Source organism: Schistocerca serialis, chromosome 2, assembly GCF_023864345.2.
Source record: "Schistocerca serialis cubense isolate TAMUIC-IGC-003099 chromosome 2, iqSchSeri2.2, whole genome shotgun sequence".
NCBI classification, from domain to species: Eukaryota; Metazoa; Arthropoda; class Insecta; order Orthoptera; family Acrididae; genus Schistocerca; species Schistocerca serialis.
The window spans coordinates 436810494-436836306 of NC_064639.1; the positions used below are offsets into that span (position 1 = coordinate 436810494).

Genomic DNA, 25813 nt, shown 5'->3' on the forward strand with positions numbered 1-25813 from the left:
AGGATCGAGACGTGGCTGCACGATCCGTTACAGCATGCGGATAAGATGCCTGTCATCTCGACTGCTAGTGATACGAGGCCGTTGGGATCCAGCACGGCGTTGCGTATTACCCTCCTGAACCCACCGATTCCATATTCTGCTAACAGTCATTGGATCTCGACCAACGCGAGCAGCAATATCGCGATACGATAAACCGCAATCGCTATAGGCTACAATCCGACCTTTATCAAAGTCGGAAACGTGATGGTACGCGTTTCTCCTCCTTACACGAGGCATCACAACAACGTTTCACCAGGCAACGCCGGTCAACTGCTGTTTATGTATGAGAAATCGGTAGGAAACTTTCCTCATGTTAGCTCGTTGTAAGTGTCGCCACCGGCGCCAACCTTGTGTGAATGCTCTTAAAAGCTAATCATTTGCATATCATAGCATCTTCTTCCTGTCGGTTAAATTTCGCGTCTGTACCTCGTCATCTTCGTGATGTAGCAATTTTAATGGCCAGTAGTGTAATTTGCATCAGTATTTTGCAGTTATGACGTATTAAACTGATAGTTACGTGATATTCACATTTTTCAGCACTTACCCCTTTTTGGAGTATGGGCACCAAAAAATTTCCAAGATTCCGTCATAGCTATTTCATGCTCACATTTATAGTTGGTGTAGTAGCTCTAAATGTGCGTAAGTGACAGCGTTGTGCAGAGGGTAATTGTTGGTCATTCGGATAGGTGGCGATGGTGCGGATGGCGACGGATGGAATGCTGCGGAAATCGAAGCGCCAGCAGTACCGCCACGTAATGGACGCGATGCGGCGCATACGGCACGAGGAGGGCCTGTGGGCGCTGTGGTCCGGCTCTCTCCACAGCGTGGTGCGCACCGTGCTCAGCCTCGGTGTCTCCATGCCCTTCTATGCCGGCATGCGCTCCTCACTCATCGCCTCTGGTCAGTCGCTCGTCCATCCATTCACTCCATTTCGTACTCTGACAAGCGGACCTCACAGACTGTCCCTCTTCCATACTCGTCATTCTTACTGGATTTTATGCTCGGTGTCTGGACATCAGTTACCTAACACACTGTCGAGCTGCAAAACATTTCTAGCCTATAAATGTATTCATCGATAACTCAGTGGGTCCCATTATAGATTTGTAGTGGAGATATCACTTATTTGCATCTCGTTAGTAGTAACCCTAGTTTCCTATTACCCACATTTCATATTTATTGACAAATGGAAATGTTAATTAACAAATATCGTATTCTACTTTTTGATGAAATAATATTTTATCTAATTACTGGTTGTATGACAGTGACCCAAGAGCGCTAACACTCACACTTCCTGGACACAGGGAGACAAGCCAGCCCCGGGTAGAAGCCAGCTTCGCAGATTAATGATGTGAGCTGTTGATACAGTCAGTCTGGATGTGGTTTTTTGGGCTGTTTCGCACATCCATCTGGGTAAATGCCGGACACGTACCAACGTCCTGCACACTGAACAAAGATTTAGAAAAAGACTTTTAGTATAAAGAGCTGCACTAGCCGCAGACAAGAGGGACACGTAGATCTCTTCACAAGGGGGGAAAGGTGGTATCAGGAAGCACATCCGGCCACCAGACATCACTAACATCGCCAAAACCGATACATAACAAGGACGACTCCATATGGGAAAAGGAAAAACGAAAACAAAGAAAATAAGATGGTTGTATGAATCGAGATACATCACAGGAATTCGCCGAAAACAATTTAAAATAATTTTTCCATTAATTTATTGTCTTTTTTCTCTTTAATTCATTCACCATACAATTAGAAGACCAATAAAGACAACGTTATTTCCGGGTACAATGGAAAGCATTTCTGTAGTTATGTCCTATGGACAGGGGTAAATAAATGAAAAACAAAAATTAATAAAATAATAACTGGGTTCTGACCGTCGTTTTCTCAGAAACGGTCAAGTATCAACGGATAAGCCGAAATACATGTTCACTTATTTTGACCCCTCTTCCACTCAGCGGAGTTTCTGGGAAATCGGGGCATGGTACTTCTTGTCTTCTCCTTATGGGGAGTATCAATACTGGAGGGAATTATCATATTTATCCTAACTGAGCGTCATGATAAGAGACAGTATTTGTTAGTGAGTAAACAGTAATTCTGTTGCTTTGAACTTCCTCAAAGGAATCTTTATCAATGAGGGTCCTACTGTCGTTGTCCGCCTGTGTTGGAAAGTTAAAAAGATCAAGTAGGAGGATCTACATTAAGTTTCCATGTTCTTTTTCTATCAGAATCATTTAGAAAATCTACATTGAAATCACCACACCCTATTAAGTGCATGCTGTTGTCTGACCATCAGCAATGTAAGGAATGCAAATTCCTCATAAACAGTCCAGAATTTCCCATTGGTTCCTTTATACATTTACAATTACAAGTGAACCATTTTCACTTATTAATTCAGCAGCACACACTTCTATGTGCAGATCAACACATAATCTGCAAGACTCAATGTTTTTGAACTTTTATTCTGTCTTAAAATAAGTAGCAACTCCTTCTTTTCCCATACTAGTTCTGGATGATTGAGATGGTGCAGCGTAATCTTTTATTTGCAACTTTTCTAACCGTTTGGCTATGTGGTGCTCAGCTAGGCACAGGATCTTTTCTGAGCGCTCTAAATTTTCCAGGCAGACAAGAAGCTCTTCCATCTTAATTCTCAGTCCCCCAATATTCTGATGAAATCAATTAACCTTACTTTCCAGTGTATTCTTAAGCAAATTGTGAGGCTCTTCTGTTATTTGAGCTTCTTTCATAACAGGCAGCCTGAACCGTAATTGGAAGTATAAAAGCTCCATCTGTGTGACTTTCCCAAGCATTTTGACTGCTTAGTGAGAGAAAAATTATAATGATTTTTTAAAATTAGATACGCCTGTAATTTGAGGATGACACTCGAAGGAATCGTTAGTCTTAGCACAAAAAAAAATTGCATTAGCGAGAGAGGTACGAACGGGTTATTTCATAGTCCCCTATTTCATGATTGAAGCTAGTTTAACGATCAAGAAAAAAATAACTGTCTCGAAATAGATCGGTATGCGGGGGCAGAGGGCTTCTGCGATGAGCTGACCCGGAGAAAACTATTAGTCCTTTCATGCTTTAACCGTGAAATCGGAAAGTAAAGATTGCAAGCTCTTGAAAAGTGTGAGAATTCTACTCAATTCTTACGTACCGCTCAAGCGGCCATTTTATACAGTCCAAGCCAGCCAGAAATAATCCTTTTTCACGTACCTCCTTTTACAACCTCGATGAACAGCAAAACCCTTTCGCCTTCTCTGCAATAAAACGTGCCACAGGACAACAATAATTGTTTACACCGATTTTTTCACTTGAATGATTATTATTAATTAATGAATGTGCATACTCTCATTTGCCCAAACTCTGTTCAACGCCAAAATTGCGACAAAACAAGATCAACCTATACATATCTACTGTTTTTCTGCAGAGATCATGATATTCCATCTGGCACCGAAATTATTTATTGTTAAGTCTTCATAAAATAAAAATGTAACTCTCCGATACTAGTACTTACTGGGATTTTGCTTTAGGCCATGTTTAGTATATCTCGTCTTCCAATTGTAACGACAGGCACTGCGATCATATGAGATTTCATTTCAGTCAGCAGCAGCCTGCTCGACTCAGTGTTCACACAATTCACAGTAGTGTTAACCCAGGGCTAATCAACGATGCTCTAGGACCTCCACAAAACTCACATTTGTGAGTGTAGTTTCTACTCCTATTTCATCCATGTCATCCCTAGTACTGTAGTTTCAGTCCTTAGCCACGCCGTTTCCCACTCTATCTACTATAATAACCTGACCATTTTCGTCAAAATCTTTGCACAGATTCCCTACGACCTCTCTCATCTGGCTAAGGCTAGCATTTGACGTCAACTTACTTGCGACCTGGTACACTATTCCTAACTTGTCCTGTACCACCTGGCCTACACCCCTGCCGGGGCTACTACCTAGCACCAGAACACTTTCCTTCATTCTATCTTTTGGTCCCGACCTACACTTAGTTTCTTTGCTATGAGTCTGCTGTAGCCTAATGTGACCTACAGTTGTATGAGGCTCTACCCTCTCTTCTTCAGGTAATAAGTCAAACTTATTAAATTAAAAACTGTTAGCCCAAATGTAGTTGAAGAGCTGTTAATCTTTCATCCATTACCTGTTACCTTTACCCAGTTCCTACAATATTATTCCCCCTCCAGCCTATCGAGTTCAAATTCCGCATGTTCTAATTCAGGTTGAAGGGCACAAATCTTTATCTCTTGGCCGGCGATTCTCTTGTCTTTTTCGCAGAGACAACGGTTCCATGGGAGACCCTCACTGAATTCCTCATTCAGTTCTCCTCTACAGTAACCCTAGTGGAATATCAACCTACAATTTACCCATACCACTCTGTGTGTCTGACTACCCTATGGCAACACCCACATTATTACACATTGCAACACAGATTAAATGCTCAAAAATAGAATTAAATCACTTAACACACTTTACAGTATACAACTTTTCGTTACTAACGATTCGCAAAAATTAGACCTTCATGTTAGCGCTTCTGGCGTGTAACGTAAAAAGTTAATTATTTCCGCTAAAAACAAGACCTCAGTACTCACGTAACTGCAGTATCTTTTAGTTAACTTATTCACAACAAAATGTAACTTTTAACGTAACTGCAATATATGCAAAATGTATGTAAACAAATTATTAATGCAAAAGTTTCTAAATCAAACAGCTTAAGATTTACATTACATTCCTGAAATATGAGCTTAGTAATGAAGGGATATACCGTACTTAAATTTCTGGAAAGAAAAAGAACTATTAAACGTCATTCTTTAAGTTTACTGCCCCAAAACGTAAACAAAAATACGATTACAATTCGACTTAACCATCTTTTCGCGTTTTCTGGAATAATACGTAATGATAAGTGAAACCTTTGATAGAAAGACGGAAAACACATAAATACGCGTATTTAAGGAGTAATCTATACTAAAGTAACTGTTATTACGATCTAAATAACTTATCTTTACGAGAACACACAAACTCCTAAGCACCTCGGATGGAAAACTGAGAGGGATATCCAAGTTCAAATTTTTTATAGAGTGTTGATCACAATTAGTGGCAAAAACTGATATGGGTAAAAGTGTACAAGGGAAAGGGGAGATGTGGAGGGAGGAGGACGGTGCATGAGAACAAGTCTCTTATGGGTAAAAATGTTTTAACCATTTTTAGAAGGTGACTGTCACCAACCGTCAAGTAATGAATAAAATGCATGTCTGACCGTCGTCTGCTTTTATATTAAATCCAAGTATCAATCGGTTTCAGTCATGGACCATCTTCACGGATAAGTGTTAAAAATATTTAACCCCCCACATTAATTTGTCATTACTTAAGTAATGTGTAGAGCATGTCGTGAGTATCGATATACGACACAGGTCTTTTAGAAGCAAACATAGTAAGTGTAAACAGAGCAGTATTGATGAGAAGATGAGGACTACAAGTATTACATTGTATAAAATATTGAGGAATTGTCAAAGATCTTTAAAAAGTCTTTTTAAAAATCTTTCACCACTCCTCAATATTTTATACAAAGTAATACTTATAGTCCTGATCTCCTAATCAGTACTGCTCTGTGTACACTTGCTATGCTTGCTTTTAAAAGTCCTGTGTCGTATATTGATATTCATTACATGCTTTACACTTATTTAGGTAATGACAAACGTAATGTGCTGGCTTAAATCATTTTAACCCTTATCCGTGAATATGGTCCATGACCGAAACCGGTTGATATTTGGGTTTAAAATAAAAGCAGCCGATGGTAAAAATGTTGCACATGGTGTAGTTACAATCCCCAGTGATTTGAATAGATTTTTACAATAAGCTGAACTACTATTTTTGGTTATTATTCATATGGCTCCTTCTTGAAGTAGGAAAGCTGTGTTCATATTTTGTGCTCATGTTCTCCAGAAAAGAATCCCATAGCTAAGTACTGAGTGTACATATGAATAATGTACAACTAAAAGACACTGGCTGTTATACGATGATGACAGGATTCATATTTGAGGATATGTTCTAGCGTTTGCCTTACAGCCATTGGAAACGCGCCAAATAATTTGTGAGAAGTGCGCGATTGGAACCTACAAAGACAAAAGTACAAGGATTGAGTGAAAAGTAATACCTACACCTTTGTAACTCGTGATCAGATGGCAGCTGTTTTTGCGGCTTGTGTTGTGTTCAGTAGACTCTCCTCTACAAGTCTGTTTGGCGGGAAGCAATAAACGCTTGTGATGCTGTATGGTAAAGACGGTCGGTTAATGCCATTTAAGCAATGTGTTTCCATTGAATTCTTGACAGCAAATGTGAAATGCCCTTTTTGTTCATGACTAGGAGCTCCTTGGCATACTGCTCGACAGATTCTGTCCGAAGCGTTCATTGGCTGCTACACGTGTAAATCCATTTAGTAAGGGTCGTCTGCCTTACTTTGACCCACGAGACATAGTTAAACTTCTCACTACTCCAGTGAGAATAATTAAAGCCTTGTAGTAATCCAACTATTTCCAGAACAGTTCCGAAATCGGACTGCTGCACTGGAGTATATACAGGGATTGGACAAAAGTATGGGAACACCACGGGAAATGCATGCTTGCATATAAATGCAGGTGCTAACTAAGCTTGTACGTTGCACTGCTGTATTTGATCAGGAAAAGGACCTGTGCATCAATACGTTGCAAGCGTTGGGCGTCTTCAGAACGGTCTTCTCTGTGGTTTTGCGTGCATTATGTCAGAACTCAGCGAATTCGAACGTGGCCCTATTATTGGTACTCGTATGATGAACGCTTCCATAGCCAAGGTAGCCGGAGTGCTGAGAGTTTCAACAGGCACCAAGTCAAAGATTTGTACCACATACGGGGAAAGCGGGGAAACATCGTCCGCTAGGTCATAAGACGAACAAAAGTGTTTATTTTGCGATCGTGACAGATGATCTTTGAAGAGAATTGTGGCGATAAATAAGAGGACAACAGCTGTAAAAGTCCCTGAAAAACTGAATGCCGCACTCGCAAACGCTGTCAGTAGCAAAAAAACACGAAGGGGAATTACAGCGTGGATGTTGGTTTGTGGGGCTCTCAGCAATGCGGTCACCAGCGCCCTTACAAAGTCGCAATTTTTACACAGTCCAATTTTTCGTACACAATCCACAAGTGGTGATGATGAAATGATGAGAAAATCCACAACCTGGTCGGGAATCGAAACCGGGACCCCGTGATCTAGAGGCAGCAACGCTAGCCACTAGACCACGAGCTGCGGACACGAAATTTAAGATGAGGGCTCTACCGGCCGGACACTTGCACACACAGTTCAAAGCAACAGGCCTAGCAAAGAATTCCACGCTGTCTCATAGGAACGCACGTTTGTTTCGTGTAGACTTGCCGTAATTGAAAAAATAACTTGATTGGTCACTCCATACCATTAACTACTGACTTCAGAAACACACTTCAGAACACTATATCCGTCCAGAGCACATACGACACCACCAAACCACTTCACGAAATTATTTTAAAAGGCGCACATTGTTTATTCAAGCATCGAAATGTCTAAATAATGGTAACTGGTTCTTCTGTGGGACGTACTTTCTTCACGAAACTTTTTTTTTTCCGTAGTCGCGAGCTTCCTATTGAAAAAACAGTTCTTGTCATTCTCTGTCTTTCACTGAATGCCAAGCCCCCCTACATTCTACCACAAAAAAACATCGCAATGGGAATTTAACTGTTTGGCTTCAGACCGACCGATCAAGAACTGAAGTTTACTAACTGCTTCCTAGTATCTTTGTTACACGGCATATGAGGTTAATGACCACAGGAGCGCGATGGCGTGCTAAAACACACATTGGGAAGAGTTTGACGAAGGGAGTTGATTTCAAACGGACATTTATTCACAAAATGGAGAGTATTCCTGAATTTCAGTAACAATTTAACAAGTATAAAAGCCTAACACCGTGGTTCCGTAAAGGAATATGTTTGTCGTTATATTGATCATCATTATTCAGCGAGGATTAAGTAAACTAAGGAACGCAGCATGAGCGTGCATTTTTTCGCACGCAAAGATTCAAACACCCAGAGAATAACTGAAGGCAGAATTCCCATTTTCTAGTAAAGGTTGAGCTGTTAAAAGTAGCTTGTGACTCACAACGAAAAGAAGATCAAAACATAATCGGAATTACGATGGATGCGGTGATTTGTGACTGGATAAAAAACAAAATCGACCCTATCTGAATCTAATTAAATGATAGCATATACTGTACATCACTCGTGAGAACCCCATAAAACTTCTGATAAATGACGTTAAAAATTACAGAAAATTCGTAACACGAAAGACTGAGCTAACTTCCACACAAAATTACCTTTCAGATGTCCTCAGAAGTAGCACATCGTACTCACCACACGCCATCACCAAGACTATTCAGTGACTGACCAACTCTATACAAAAATACAACTTGTCTCCCTTACAAAGAGATCGAAAAAAGCTTGGAGGGGGTGAACTGCCGCCAATCGACAAGTCGAATTTTTCAGTGGCACCAGGTATTTTCTCCAATCAGAAGACACGAGAGACAACACGTATTTTGTTTACTTCGCCCAAAATTTCCCATCGGTTCAACTTTTAAAATGTGAACAACCACGTGGCATATGATTGGGTCTGAAGGAACCAGTGGCGAGGCAGAACGTTAAGAAAATTCGGGCAGATAACTACCCTGCTGGAGTGGTAACTCAAGCCAGGTTCGAAAATTCAACCCTACGACCGTTCCCAGACGTATATCACAAGACTGAACCAAGAAAGTCCATCTGAATATCATCAAAGTGCATGCTTTTGCAATTACACCCACATTTATAGAATCTAACGACCATCAATGTGTAGGAAAGGTGGTTAAAGATACATGGCATTCTGAATATCAAACGTAATAGAAGTGAAACTCACTTAACTCGATTCCCAGAGTGATCTCCCCCTTTGCATTTTAAGAAATGAGAAAAAAACAGGCAAAGAAAAGCCTGTCTGCAGAACTTGATAATCTACAAAATCTCATGAAAGGTGGACTGACTGCAGTCTTTCAATTTTAACGTTTAGACCTTCCGGCTATTCAGCTAAAGGAATAGAATTCAAACATTTCCAATGACTTTAAATGAAACAACAAGTTTACTGTTACCAGTCACCGTTTTATTTATTTCCACGACGCGCTTCAAAGGTTTAAACCTCCATCATCGGTTGGATTTACATTAGTTAGTATGACATTTGTATGTGTGTTGTGTTATGATTTTTTGGAGGAACGTGTGGCACTGTCTCCAGTGTTCACAGGTTCCTTTCGCTGACATAACACATCACATGTATACTGTCATATTTGTAAACAAATATTACAAATATGACAGTATACATGTGATGTGTTACGACAGCGAAAAGAACCTATGACCACTGGAGACAGTGCCACAAGTTCCTCCAAAAAATCGTAACACAACACACACACACACACAAATGTCATACTAACTAATGTAAATCCAACCGATGATGGAGGTTTAAACCTTTGAAGCGCGTCGTGGAAATAAATAAAACGGTGACTGGTAACAGTAAACTTGTTGTTTCATTTAATGTCAATAACAGTCACGGTAAAGCCTACCCTAAAATGTTCGCATTTAAAGTTTCCACTGACTGCTTTCGGTTCCCACTAATAGAACTCAGCGAAGAACTGCTTCCGCCTAGGGCTTCTCAGGTTTATTTCCTAGAGGTTGTTAGGAAACACCAACCCTCCTGTGAGAATCACTCACACTTGAAAACAGCATGATCGGTCCAAACCATCACACATTTTGGGGGATTAGGGATAAACTGGACCATTACTTCCATGATGCAGGAAACGGCTTTGTCTGACGTATACAATAGTCACAGAAACTAGAAAAAAGATGAGGTGTGCATATGGTATTTTACAGAAGGTGTCACCCCATATTAACTTTATCAAAGAATGCCTCCCATTTATGGTGCTTGTTGACTTGTTGGTATGTGGAGTATCGACACAAAAGCTCTCTCCAGAAAAAGAAATTCGAGGTACAGTCCACAGCTGGAAAAATCGTGGCATCAGTATTATGGGAGACAAATGGCGTTTATCCACACCGATTTCCTTGAAAGAGGAACAACAACTTTGATTCGTCTACTAACATTGGTGTAGAAGGCAAAGGGAAATGTTTTCCGGCAGTATGACAGTGCCAGACCACACACCTCACATGTCATCATAACAGAACATCGGAAACTGAAGTTCACCACTGTACAGCATCCTGCATACTGCTCAAATTCAGCACCGCCTGACTTCCATCTGTTCCACGCAATGAAAGAAATGCTACTGAGACGTCACTATGCGTATTAAGAAGAGGCCGTGGGAAGTGTGAGAGGCTGGCTGCGGAAGCAGTGTAGCGCCTTCTTCTGTGACGGCCTCAGGACACTTTTCATCGTTGAGATACACTACTGGCCATTAAAATGGCTAACCAAGAAGAAAGGCAGATGATAAATGGGTATTTATTGCACAAATATATTGTACTAGAACTGACATGTGATTACATTTTCACGCAATTTGGGTGCATAGATCCTGAGAAATCAGTATCCAGAACAACCACCTCTAGCCGTAATAACGGCCTTGATACTCCTGGACATTGAATGAAACAGAGCCTGGATGGCGTGTACAGGTACAGCTGCCCATGCAGCTTCAACACGATACCACATTTCATCAAGAGTAGTGACTGGCTTATTGTGACGAGCCAGTTGCTCGGCCACCATTGACCAGACGTTTTCAGTTGGTGAGAGGTCTGGAGAATGTGTTGGCCAGGGCAGCAGTCGAACATTTTGTGTATCCAGAAAGGCCCGTACAGGACCTGCAACATGCGGTCGTGCATTATCCTGCTGAAATGTAGGGTTTCGCAGGAATCGAATGAAGGGTAGAGCCAAGGGTCGTAACACATCTGAAATGTAACGTCCACTGTTAAAATTGCCGTCAATGCGAACAAGAGGTGACCGAGACGTGTAACCGATAGCACTCCATACCATCACGCTGGCTGGTACGCATGTATGGCGATGACGAATACACGCTTCCAATGTGCTTTCACCATCGCCAAACACGGATGCACCCATCAATATTCTCTAAACAGAATCTAGTTTAATCTGAAAAAATGACGTTTTCCCATTCGTGCACCCAGGTTCGCCGTTGACTACACCATCGCAGGCGCTCCTGTCTGTGATGCAGCGTCAAGGGTAACCGCAGCCATGGTCTCCGAGCTGATAGTCCATGCTGCTGAAAACGTCGTCGAACTGTTCGTGCAGATGGTTGTTGTCTTGCAAACGTCCCCATCTGTTGACTCAAGGATCGAGACGTGGCTGCACGATCCGTTACAGCCATGCGGATAAGATGCCTGTCATCTCGACTGCTAGTGATACGAGGCCGTTGGGATCCAGCACGGCGTTGCGTATTACCCTCCTGAACCCACCGATTCCATATTCTGCTAACAGTCATTGGATCTCGACCAACGCGAGCAGCAATATCGCGATACGATAAACCGCAATCGCTATAGGCTACAATCCGACCTTTATCAAAGTCGGAAACGTGATGGTACGCATTTCTCCTCCTTACACGAGGCATCACAACAACGTTTCATCAGGCAACGCCGGTCAACTGCTGTTTATGTATGAGAAATCGGTAGGAAACTTTCCTCATGTTAGCTCGTTGTAAGTGTCGCCACCGGCGCTAACCTTGTGTGAATGCTCTTAAAAGTTAATCATTTACATATCACAGCATTTTATTCCTGTCGGTTAAATTTTGCGTCTGTAGCACGTCATCTTAGTGGTGTAGCAATTTTAATGGCCAGTAGTGTAAATGTATCCAACTACCGGGTTATTATGTGAAAAAGTGAACATCTCTAAGTAAAGAGCACTATTTAAAATTGCTTCTGCGTTTTACTTATTAAAATTTTTCCATAAAAAAAGTTACTAAGGAGGGAGGCATTATTTTTCCCTCAACTCTCATCTGTGAGCCAAATGCAAGTGTGTGTATCTGTGTGACTATATAAAGTGCAGTAAGGTCTATAATTGGCTTGACATATAATAAGTGCCTCTTTCAGTATCGTGTCCTCCGATTTCGAAGGTTCCCACAGCCGTTTGACGCTGGCGTGCATGTGTGTGATGTGTGCAGGAATGGCACCAGACAGCGCTAGCCTGCACTTCTGCTGCAGCGCAGGCACAGGACTCATAGCTTCCGTAGTCACCTTGCCCAGTGACTTCGCCAAGACAAGGTGAGTAGTCGCCATTACTACATAGGATCTTGCTCTCGCTAGTTGAGTTGACTAAGAAATGGTCCAATCCTACAGGTCCGAACTTGCCCTGACATTGTTTACACGGGGAGAATACACCGACAGAAACAAACTCGAAATTTTAGCTGCTAAGACACACTGCAAATAGTTTTACAAAATGCTGAAAATAGCCAAATTCGTTGCTCGTCAGGCGGCTGGATTAATGTACATCTCTGCTATCGTTGCAGCAGACAGTGCATATCCTTGGTTGTCATCACTTCGGTAAACAGATAACACGGCATGATGCGATCTTAATTTGTAAAGCAAAATTCAATTTTCGTTGATAGTTTCTCTGTCACAATTGTTCACAGTTACTATTCACTAGAATACGCAACTCGTTTAACATCCTTAATAATTAGCAGTTCCATTTGCGGTATCGCTAAGTGTTGGCCATGGAGATGAACATGACTTGCTTTTCTTTGTGTTTTCTTCGTATATGCCTGCTAATAGCATCTGTCGTTGTACAGGTTCCAAAGTCTCACACTAATGTATAATCCAATAATGTTTTCAATCTTGCAAAGATGAAATACGAAGAACATGGCACAAAGTCGAAATCACCTACTTCTGCTAAATACCCACGTACGTGTAATTTTTATTAGTTAATTTCTCGGACATTTATTTGGATGGTGTCGATATTTCTCTACAAATTGTGCAAACTTTAGAAGGAACAAGAAATAACTGACGATTCTGTGAACTGCGGTTCTAACGATGATTCTTGTGCAGAACAAACATACAGTACCCTCCCAGAACAAAGAAAACATGTACACTAACAGCTTTCAGTGAAAAAGAAAGGATTGTAAATTTTTTGGTTAAACGAAGGAGGAAGAAAACTCAGAGTTCAGCAGTGTGCAAAGCCGGCTTGGTTTCGTAAAATTTGGAAGTGAACTGTATAAATGGAACAAAGATTTATACGAAGTATGAAAAATGCGCCTAAATGAAACCCGCAAAAGTGTGAAAGAAAAACTATTCGAAAGATTAAGAACTGCTCGTGAGAGTCAGTGCGCCATGTCCAAGAGAGATCTACAGATTTCCAGGCAATTTCGATCTGGTTAAACAGATTGAGGAACTTAAACGGAAAAAGAAGTGGCAAAATTGCGAACTAAACTAAATGTGTAGAGATGTCATTAATAGTAATATATATTTTTAGTTATCAGCGTTCTGACCGGTTTGACACGGTCCTCCATAAATTTCTCTCCTGTACCAACCTTTTCATATCAGAGTAGCACCTGTAACGTACGTCCTCAGTTATATGCTGGATGAATTCCATCTCTGTCTTCTCCTACAGTTTTCGCCCTCTACAGCTCCCTTTAGTACCATGGAAGTTATTCCCTGACGTCTTCAACAGGTCTTCTATCATCTTGCCGCCTCTTCTTGTTAATGTTTTCCATCGTCCCTCGCCGATTCTGCACAGAACCTCTTCATTCCTTACTTTATCAGTTCTCCTAATTTTCACCATTCTTCTGTAACATCACATCTCAAATGCTTTGATTCTCTTCTATTCCGGTTTTGCTACCATACAAAAGAGTTTCAGACGCAAATTCTCAGAAATTTCTTCCTCATATTAAGGCGTATGTTTGATACTAGTAGGCTTCTCTTGGCCAGAAATGACCCTTTTGCCAGTGCTAGTCTCCCTCCTTCCGCTGTCCAACGTAGCGTACTTTGCTGCCTGTGAACAGTGTTCCTTAACTTCGCTTTTTCGTTATCCCCAATTCTGATGTTAAGTTTCTCGCTATTCTCATTTCTGCTACTTCTCATTACTTCCGTCTTTCTTCGATTTATTTTCAATCCATATTCTGTACTCATTCGACTGTTTTATCAAACACGTCTTGTCATAACTCTTTTTCACTTTGACTGAGGACAATAATGTCATCAGTGAATCTTATCATTGATATCCTTTCATCCTGTATTTTGAACCTATTCTTGAACCTTTCTCTTATTTCCGTCATTGCTTCTTCGATGTATAGACCGAATAATAGGGGCGAAAGAATACATTCCTGTCTCACACCATTTTAATCCAATTACGTCGTTCTTCGTTCCAGTCTTATTGTTCCCTCTTGGTTGTTGTACATATTGTATATTACCCGTCTTTCCCTATAGTTTATCTCCACTTTTGTCAGTATTTCAAATACCTTGTTCCATTTTACATTGTCGAACGCTTTTTCCAAGTCGACAAATCCTACGAACATGTCTTGATTTTTCCTCAGTCTGGCTTCCATTATCAACCGCAACGTAAGAACTCCTCTTACCGTTCCTAAAGCCAAATTGATCATCTAACATATCGATTTTCGTTTCCATTCTTCTATATGTTATTTTTGTCAGCAACTGGGATGCATGAGCTGTTAAGCTGATAATTCTCGCACTTGTTGGCTCTTGCAATCTTCGGAATTGTGTAGATGATGTTTTTACAAAAGTCTGATGGTATATTTCTCATTTCATACATTCTACATACCAGCATGAAGAGTCGTACTGTTGTCACTTCCCCCAATGATTTTAGGAATTCCAGTGGAATGTTATCAATCCCTTCTGTCTTATTGAATCTTAAGTCTCTTAAATTTCTATTAAATTTTGACTAACACTGGATCCCCTATCTTTATCTTTTAAGAGACAGTCTTCACTCCTTCCGATCTGATCATGTAAGCGTAGAAAAGTTGTGGAATGATTTCAAAGAGATAGTATCGACAGCAATTGAGAAATATATACCACGTAAATTAATAAATGGTACTGATCCCCCATGGTACACAAAACGGGTCAGATCGCTGTTGAAGAAGCGGCGAAAAAAGCATGCCAAATTTAAAAGAGCGCAAAATCTCCAAGACTGGCAAAATTATAAAGAAGCGCGTACTTCAATGCGAGATGCTTTCAATAATTTCCACAACGAAATTCTGTCTCGAAATCTGGCAGAGTACCCAAAGAGATTTTGGTCATACGTAAAGTTCACCAGTGTCAAGACGCAATCAATATTTTCACTGCGCGATAACAACGGTGAAGCCACTGATGACAGTGCCACTAAAGCAGAGTTATTAAACACTGTTTTCCGAAACTGCTTCACCAAAGAAGATGAAGTAAATATTCCTGAATTCCAATCAAGAACAACGCCAAGATAAGAAACACAGAAGTAGATATCCTCGGTGTAACAAAGCAGCTTATATCACTTAATAAAGGCGAGGCCTCCTAGCCATGTAGTATACTAGTCATGTTCCTTTCAGAGTATGCTGATACAATAGCTCCATATTTAGCACTACGGTCGCAGGTTCGAATCCTGCCTCGGGCATGGATGTGTGTGATGTCCTTAGGTTAGTTAGGTTTAAGTAGTTCTAAGTTCTAGGGGACTGATGACCACAGATCTTAAGTCCCATAGTGCTCAGAACCATTTGAACCAACCATATTTAGCAATTATATACAACCGCTCGCTCACAGAAAGATCCGTACCTAAAGACTGGAAAATTGCTCAAGTCACACCAATACCCAAAAATGGAAGTAGGGGTAATCCGCTGAATTATAGGCCCATATCACTAACTCCGATTTACAGTAGTGTTTTGGAACATACATTGTATTCGAACATTATGAAGTACCTCGAAGACAATCATTTATTGACATATAGTCAGCACGGATTCAGAAAATATCGTTCTTGTGAAACACAACTAGCTCTTTATACTCATGAAGTAATGAGTGCTATCGACAGGGGATGTCAAATTGATGCCATATTTTTAGATTTCCAGAAGGCTTCCGACACCGTTCCTCACAAACGTCTTCTAGCCAAACTGCGTGCCTATGGAATATCGCCTCAGTTGTGCGACTTGACTCGTGATTTCTTGTCAGAAAGGTCACAGTTCGTAGTAACAGACGGAAAGTCATCGAATAAAAGTGAAGTGATATCCGGTGATCCCCAAGGAAGTGTTATAGGCCCTCTATTGTTCCTAATCTATATTAACGACATAGGAGACAATCTGAGTAGCCGTCTTAGATTGTTTGCCGATGATGCTGTCATTTACCGTCTTGTAAAGTTATCAGATGACCAAAACGAATTGCAAAATGATTTAGATAAGATATCTGTATGGTGCGAAAAGTAGCAATAGACCCTGAATAACGTATGGAGTGAAAAGTCACAATTGGACCTGAATAACGAAAAGTGTGGAGCTATTCACATGAGTACTAAAAGAAATTCACTAAATTTCGATTACGCGATAAGTCACACAAATCTGAAGGCTGTAAAGTCAACAAAATACTCTGGGATTACAATTACAAATAACCTAAATTGGAACGATCGCATAGCTAATGTTGTGGGTAGAACAAACCAAAGACTGCGATTCATCGCCAGAACACTTAGACGGTGCAACAGGTCTACTATAGAAACTGCTTACACCACGCTTGTTCGCCCTATTCTGGAGTATTGCTGTGCGGTGTGGAATCGGCATCACGTGGGACTGACGGATGACATCGAAAAAGTTCAAAGAAGGGCAGCTCGTGTTGTATTATCGCGAAATAGGGGAGATAGTGCCACAGACATGATACGTCAATTGTAGTGGCAGTCATTAGAACAAAGACATTTTTTGTTGCGACGGGATCTTCTCGTGAAATTTCAATCACCAGTTTTCACCTTCGATTGTGAAAACATTCTGTTGGCCCCCACCTACATAGGGAGAAATGATCACGATGAAATAAGAGAAAGCAGGTCCCGCACAGAAAAATTTAAGTGCTAGTTTTTCCCGCGCGCCGTTAGACTGTGGAACGGTAGAGAGACAGCTTGAACCCTGTGCCAGGCACTTTATTGTGAATTGCCGAGTAATCACGTAGATGTAGATGTCTTCCCTGTCGACTCCTGTTTCTTCTTCTATCACGTCATCAGACCAATCCTCCCCACCATAGGGGTCTTTACTGTACTCTTTCCACCTGTTTTCTCTCTCCTCTGCATTTAACAATGGAATTCCCATGGCACTATTAACGTTTGCATCCTTGCTTCTATGCTGTATCAGTCCTTCTGACAATCATTTCTTTTTCGATTTCTTCATATTTTTCATATAGCCATTTCGCCTTAGCGTCCCTGCATCTCCTATGTATTTCATTCCAAGTGAGTGGTATCTCCGTATTCCTCAATGTCCCTGAACATTTTTGTAATTCCTTCTTTCGTCGATCAGATGAAGTACTTCTCCTGTTGCCCATGGTTTCTTCGCAGTTACTTTCCCCGTGAACCCAAATTTTCCCTTCCATCTTCTGTGATTGCCCTTTTTATAGATGCCCAGTCCCCTTCAACTGAACTGCCTACTGAGCTATTCATTATCACAGTACTTAACGCTTCAGAGAACTCCAAGTATATGTCTGCGTTCCTTAGAATTTCCGTATCCTACTGCTTTGCACATTGTTTCCTCCTGACTGGTCTCTTAAACCTCAACCTACCCTTGGTCATTACTAAATTCTATTCTGAGTCTATATCTGCTTCTTGGTACGCCTTACAATCTAATATCTGATTCCCGTGCTTTACAAACGCCAACTCATCCTCCTGTGATTCTTGAACAGAGTATTCGCTATTACAAGCTGAAATGTATTGCAGAACTCGATCTTTCTCCTCTCTCGTTCCTAGTACCAAGCCTATATTCTCCCATAACTCCTTCCTCTACAACCGCATTTCAGTTCCCAACGACTATTAGGTTTTCATCCCCTTTACGAACTGAAATACCCGTTCAATGTGCTCATACGAGGTCTGCTCGAAAATTTCCGGAACATCCGCAATTTCGAGCCAGTGGTGTGTTGGAGCAATATGTGCTTGGCATCGCTGCACACGCCTGTGTATGATGTGTAACTGCTGGAAGTTTAATTGTTGTCTGTCTCTTAGTTATTGTTCGGTGCTGTATTGAGTTGAACGTGTCGCACAGTTTGCGAGTTTCGAGATGGCAGAGTTAAGAGAGCAATGCTTCTGCATTAAGTATTGCGTGAAACTCAAGAAAACCTTTACAGAGACACACAAAATTATGCAGAAAGCCTACGGTGATGATTTCTTAAACCTTACTCTGTGTTACGAATGGTTCACACGGCTTAAAAACCAGTTGTGTGGCCAAGGAGACGGCAGCGTGAATAATGGAACCATCTGCAACGATGGACTGTTCTCCATAACGTGGATAGATGCAGCACAGGATAGAGCAATCTTGAATTCGTTAGTGCCGCCGACCCGTGACCTTAGACGTCCTTCATTGCCGGATGCCTTGACGTTGGTTGCCGCGAACGAGAAGGGGCGATGTGGTGGACATGTTACGAGTTCAGTGTCATGGTTAACTCTCTCTTGAGCGTTGCAGGTCTCTAATTGGCTTGCCCTCGGCGGGTCGCCAGCAGTACAACACAACAATAGAATTGCAGACGCTTTCTGTACACAGTTACTCACCCCAGTTTTCGACAGCGTCACACACTTACGTCACTCGATACTATATTTAGTAGATCGCCTTAATTGTAGTGCTAACTTGTTCCGGTTATCTTTGTCACTGAAACTTCCTGAAAAATTGAGACTATGTACAGGACGGGAACCCGATCCTGGGACCTTTGCCTTTTCGCACTCAAGCGCCACACCGACTGAGCTGTCAAAGTAAGACTCAACGACCCACCATCACAGCGTCACCTATGACCTCCTCTCTTCTGCATTCAAAAGTTCAGAGTTCTCCTGCATACGTTGTGAGACCAAAATACAAGGTGTACAACTCTGCTTCCGCCGTTTGCCGATATGTGGCGACAACGGTAAGTAGCGGTCGAAAGAAACAGATCGCAGACGTCAGGCAGTTAGCTTGGACCTCGGTCAACATAACCTCGTTCGAACATTAGTCGATTTGTGTCTGCATCATAAAGTTGTTCTTGAAAATGTCAGTTTACGAGCCTAATTCTCGTCATTTGCGGGAGGTGTTACTGTTTCGTTTCAGTATGAAGAAAACAGCGTCTGAGGCTCATCGAATGCTCTCAGATACGTATGGTAAGGACACTGTTAGTGAAAGAACGTGTCGTGAATGCTTTCAACGCTTCAAGAACGGTGATTTTAACGTCTTAGACCGGCATAGTGGTGAAAGAGAGAATGTTTTCGAAGATGCAAAATTGGAGACCTTGCTGAGTGAAGACTCGCGTCAAACTCAAGAAGAATTGGCACGATTAGAGGCAGTGACTCAGCAAGCCATTTCAAAACGTCTCAAGGCTATGGGCATGATTCAGAAAGAAGGAACTTGGGTCCCGTGTGAGCTGAAACCAAGAGAAGTTGAACGCCGTTTGTGTGTTTGTGAACATTTGCTTGGGAGGCAAAAACGGGAGGGATTTCTGCATCGCATTGTGACCGGGGACGAAAAATGGGTTCTTTACGATAACCCCAAAAAATCATGGGGATATTTCGGCCATGCTTCCACGTCGACGGCCAAACCGAATATCCACGGCTCCAAGATCATGCTCTACATTTGGTGGGACCAGCTCGGCGTCGTGTACTATGACGTGTTAAAACCAAGTGAAACAATCACAGGTACTCGTTATCGAACGCAATTAACGCGTTAGAGCAGAGCATTAAAAGACAAATACAGCGAGAGGCACAAAAAGTGATTTTGCAGCACGACAACGCTCGACCACACGTTGCAAAAGAGGTCCAAACGTACTTGGAAACGTTAAAATGTGAAGTCCTAACGCCGTATTCTCCAGACATTGCTCCCCCTGACTATCACCTGTTTAGATCAATGGCGCATGGTCTGGCTGACCAACACTTCCGATCTCATGAAGTCACAAATTGCATCGATTCGTGGATGGCTTCAAAAGATGAACAATTTTTTCGACGCGGGATTCGTACACTGCCCAAAAGATGGGAGAAAGTAGTGGCCAGCGATGGAAAATACTTCGAATGATACATGTGTAACCAATTTGTTTCATTAAAGCCTCAAATGTTGGGGAAGAAACGGCGGAAGCAAAGTTGTACATCTTGTAGACCGCTGTAAGGAAGGATATTGCAGAGAAATGGCTTAGCAACAGCCTAGTGGATTGTTTCCAGATTGAATTTTCATTCTGCAGCGGCATTTGCGCTGATTTGAAATTGTTGGGAAGGCAGGAAAAGAGGTACCGGCGGTTCGCTAGTCGCACTTGCTGAGCCCCTCTGCTTTATGGGCAGAGCGTAGTGTTGAAGCGAATGTGGAACACACATATTTTTGCAAGAAAACGTTTACCATTTGGACTAGGATGAGTACAAAGTCTCCACCGTTACAAGAACAGCAATAAAGATGACGCACGTGGACCACGTTTTGCGGCCAGAGTGGAATTCTTTCCCTGAAGAGAAACACAACGCATTTGCCTGGCTTATCGGTCATTGGACGTTATTTCTCGCCACGCTCAAGGACACTGATATGCAGAAATTTGTCGATTTTTTGTCATTGCAGCATTCGATTTTATATATCTGGGGGTCAGATGTGGACCAACAGTCCACAATTATCAGCGTGTGGCCCTGGAGACCTGGTTAAGAAGTTAAAATAACGTTGAAGAGTTCGCATTCAAGCTAGCAACACGAACACCTGATGTGAGCAATTGGGAACAACCATGAAAAATTAAAAAGAAAATATATTGAGATGCAGAATGCTTTGAGACAACATACAGAGTCTGATCAGAAGTATGCGGACACCTATATGTAATGGGGAGTTGTGTCCAGTAGGTGTCACGAGAGGCGGAACAGCCAATAGAGAACGAGGCGAGGTGTACTGTTTCGTCAATAGACAAGTAACGGCGGAATGGGTCGGTCAGAGACCTCAGTAACATCGAACGTGGACTACTCATTGAATATCACCTGGGTAACAAATCCCTTTTAAAGCTATCCAAGTAGACTATTGCAGATGTGATTGTGAAGTGGAAACCGCTAACCAAGACGAGACGGCCCTCGTGCACTGTGGGACAGGGACTGTCGATCACTGCAGAAGGTCTACGTAGGGATTTTAAAAAATGTATGAGGTTCATTCAAATGAAAGCCACACGTAAGGCTAGACGCGCACTGGCGATTTTCCGTCGTGCGATTTATTTGTCGCAAGAATGAAACACAGTGGCTCGAATAGGAGCGCGCGCACGTGCGACAAAAAAGTAGCGGCGATTTAAAAGACGCAACCGGCCCTATTTCACGCGCGACGCGATTGTCGCAGGTGTGGAATGATTCACAGGCACTGGCATGGGCCCGCGCGCACTAGCGACGCGATTTCTCAGTCAGTCGCTCTCGCTCTGTGTTGCATACACACCATTTCAGTGCGCCAACAGTATGTCTGATAACGGGAGTTGCGCTACGGATGACATTGGAAGTTGTGTTGCCGATTCAGAAAGACTTATTGCAGAAGTAGAAAAGCGACCAGCTCTCTACAATAGGAAATTAAAAGAATACAGTGATCGCAATTTGAAAGAGAAACTATGGGGAGGAGCATGCTGCAGCCTAATTCGGAACTGGACTGAACTGCCTGGACCAGAAGACTAACAAAGGTATTTCTGGTTCACTTATTTTATTCATTCATGTAGACATCACAGTTACAACAATTTAAATTTTTTCATATTGCCAAGATACTGATCCTTGTGGAGTCACAAAGTAGTTTGCAAAATAATCCCTTATCTGCATACCACACGCATCAGCTCTTATTCCTACAGGCTCACAGCCTTGCAGAAGGCATTCATACGATTCGTCCTCAGTTCGTACACCATCATTTCGTCTTACGAAATTATGCAGAATACAACATGCTTTTATGATTATGTCTGAAAAACCAACATCCATCCATAGGTCGATGAAATATTCTCCATTTGTTAGCCAAAATTTCCAAAGTACATTCCACCATTCTACGAGCACGACAATGTCTATAATTAAAAACACGCTGTTTCATTGTCAAGTTTTTCTTCGAGTACGGCTGCAGAATCTGTCTAGACAGTGCAAATGCTTCATCTCCTACAAAATTAAAAGTTTGAGGCTCTCCTTCCGCATCATGTGGTAATTTTTGAGGGTTTGGAATGTTTAACTGATTAGATTTCAGTTTTTGATAGAAGTTGGATTTCTTGAACACATTAGAATCCCCATTGGCTCCGTACGAGCCCACGCCTATCACACTGAAACAACAGTCACCGTCCACTACGGCCAAAAGTATTGTCGAAAAATAATTCTTGTAATTATAATAATTATAAAACTTTGAGCCACTGTCAGCAGGCTTCTTCAGTCTCACATGTTTCCCGTCCACAGCACCAATGCAATTTGGAAAGTCAGTTCTGTCTAAAAACTGTTTGGCAATAATCTTCCAATCATCTTCAGTTTTTTCTGCCATATGAATAGGCTGTAGACATTGTCACAACTGCTCGCATGTATCCTTAACAATTTCTCTGATTGTAGTGGCTCCCAGTAGATATTCGTAGTGTAATGAGCGAAAGCTATTTCCAGTTGCAAGGTATCTGGAAGAAATAATATTCAGTAACAGCATTAATATTTATTCATAGAAGTATTAAGGTAAATACTTACAATAAATTATATTCAGTGATAATTTCATTTATGACACGTAAAGTAATTCAAAGGAAGTGGAAAAATCTGAAGGACTGCTTCGCGAGAGAACTGGCATCACAGAAAAAAATCTTCGTCTGGCGAGGCTGCAAGAAAACGGAGGAAATATCTATACTTCGATGCAATTTTATTTCTGCTCCCTCAAATGGAAGACAGACCGACCACCAGCAACATCGAAATTATGCCCAGTAGCACAGGAAACAAGGAAGTAGGTTCTCCCCCCAGTTTGTATTCACAAAACAACAACGATACTGCACAGAGCACAAAAGTACGACATCCTACGAAAAGAGGAGCCAAGAAGGTTACGTCCTACGAGGAATCTCTATTAAATATATTAAAAGACAGACAAAAAGAAGAAGTTAACGAGGATAAGAATTTTACATTAATGCTTGTCCCCATGCTGGCAAGGTTAAACGAAGAACAGAAACATTACGCGAAAACAGAAATACTGAATGTGATGAGGAATGCCAGATATTATCACCTTTCACCGATTTTTCCACAGCATCCGAACATGTGTTATAACACAACTCAAGCGACTTATAACACCACTCAAGCAACTTATTCTCCACCATCTTGATTCGTTCAACTGTATTCTTCAAATTTCCTAAATGAAACGGAACCTCCACAAAATTTGTTCGTGTGCTCCTCTGCTGACAAACGCAACGAGACCACAGAAACCTCTATGTGCAACATGGTTTTGCAGTTTTCTCATGAAACAAGTTCGTCAGTTTCGACTTGCAGTAGTGATTTTCTTGATGTATCTGATCAGTAATGTAAAATGGCAACAACAATTGTTGAATGAAATGATTCTCTTGATGTATCTAATCAATAATGTAAAAGGGCAATAAAACTGTTGAATGAAATAATGTGTGCTTACCTCAAAGTCACTGATAAGCGCTCCTCGGGTGGTATACACTTCCTCCATGTCGTATCTTGTTTTGTTATATTGGGTCCTACTGTCTGAAGCAGTGTATCAAAACTATTCTTACTCATTCGGTAGTATTGAAAGAATTTATTTGGGTGATTTTTTAACTCTTCGTGTAATTTGTAAAAGTGCCCTTTCACTAGTCTTTGACTTACAATCGGATGCGCCCGGTAACGACATTCGCGCTGTTCTCTCGCTCTTCTTCGTAGTAAAAGCGCCACCAAACAAGCTTGTTTCGATGAAATCCATGCTGGTACTGAGAGCAGTTGCGATTTTCCTGCCGCTGTGTGCGCACCACAATGTACTTCCGCGACAGCGATTGTTGCGTCGCGCCGACTGAAAAATCGCCTGTGCGCGCCTAGCCTAAGGTGGCACCTCGTAACTGCGGATATGCTGGTGCCATCTGTTGGTAGAGAGACTGACGCGGGCGCACCGTTTGATGTTGCATAGCGCCAGTGTGGTTTCACACCGAAGAGACGGTGGTCACACAAGTTAGTAAGCAGCAACAACGAGATGATTCGATTTTTGGCGACGGAGGGAGTTGGAGGCCGTTAAATGTGTTGATGGATGAAGGCTTTGTACGGTGTGTACAGTCTGAGTCGTTCAAATTTTGTGGAATGGCGCAAACGATTCCTTGAGGGGCGCGAGTCACTGGAAGACGATGCTCGTCCTGGATAGGTTCATCGTGTCATGACACTGGAAATGGTTGCGGAAGTGAATGCTTTAGTCTCGGACAACCGCCGAATCACAGTGGACGACATCCACCGGATACTGGGTATTAGCGTGGGCAATGCCTACACCATAATCCATCAACACATGAACCTTCGAAAAATCTGTGCGCATTGGGTTCCCCACTAACTGATCGCCGAACAGCGCAATACTAGAATGGTGCTGTCTCTGACTCATCTGCAACGTTATCATGAGGAAGGATACGGCTTTTTGTCGCGTATTGTCACAGGTGACGACACATGGTGTCACCATTTTGAACCGGAAAGCAAGCGTCAGAGGAAGCAGTGGAAACATGCGACTTCACCACCTCCGAAGAAATCAAAGGCCTTGCACACCAGTTCTGGTAGGGTCATGATGTCCTTTTTTGACCACAAGGGCCCGCTGATTGTCGAGTTCCTGGAACGGGGAGCCACCACAAATGCCCAGCGTTATCAAGCCACTTTACAGAACCTTAGACGAGCCATTAATTCGAAATGCCGAGGCATGTTGTCAAATGGTGTTATAGTCCTGCATGATAATGCCCGCCCACACACGGCCAATGCGGTGAAGACGGCATCGCAGCAGTTTCGGTGGGAAACGCTGGAACATCCACCGTACAGTCCCGACCTTTCACCGTGTGTCTTTCATGTGTTTGGACCTCTAAAACAAGCTATTCGCGGACATCGATTCGCAACGGCCGACGAAGTGTGTGACTGGTTCCAGGCGTGGATCCGACAGCAGCCTACCAGCTTCAAGGTTGGAATCGACCGGCAAATGTTCAAAAATGTTCAAATGTGTGTGAAATCTTATGAGACTTAACTGCTAAGGTCATCAGTCCCTAAGCTTACACACTACTTAACCTAAATTACCCTAAGGACAAACACACACACCCATGCCCGAGGGAGGACTCGAACCTCCGCCGGGACCAGCCGAGCTAGTGTCGCAATGGGATAAATGTGCCAACAGTTTGGCGGCTATTTTTGAGTATGTGTGCTGTGTATAACTACATTTTTATCGTTACCGTTACTTTACACTAGTGACCGGCTTTCATTTGAATGGCCCTTATACTACAGTCATCGAACAGCTCCTAAGCCACACTCTTCTGAGGTCAGTGCTAAGCGACAGTTGAGGTAATGTAGAGGGAGGCGCGACTGGAAAGAGGATGATTTGAAGTGATGAATCACGCTATATACTGTGGCAATCCAATGGGAAGGTTTCAGTTTGGTGAATGTTACCTGCCATCGTGTGTAGTGTCGACAGTAGAAGTACAGAG

The 25813-nt window shown here is 42.1% G+C and overlaps 1 protein-coding gene across 1 annotated transcript in view; it reads left to right on the top strand.

Annotated features, from left to right (window-relative positions):
- The window catches only part of LOC126457302 (mitochondrial 2-oxoglutarate/malate carrier protein-like), a 74210-nt gene that overhangs the window by 24925 nt on the left and 23472 nt on the right, over window positions 1–25813 (top strand). Inside the window, exons 2-3 of the mRNA XM_050093485.1 lie at window positions 726–939; window positions 12244–12343. Coding sequence (XP_049949442.1) covers window positions 732–939; window positions 12244–12343 — 308 coding nt within the window. The 5' untranslated portion in view covers window positions 726–731. The remainder of the gene's footprint in view (window positions 1–725; window positions 940–12243; window positions 12344–25813) is intronic.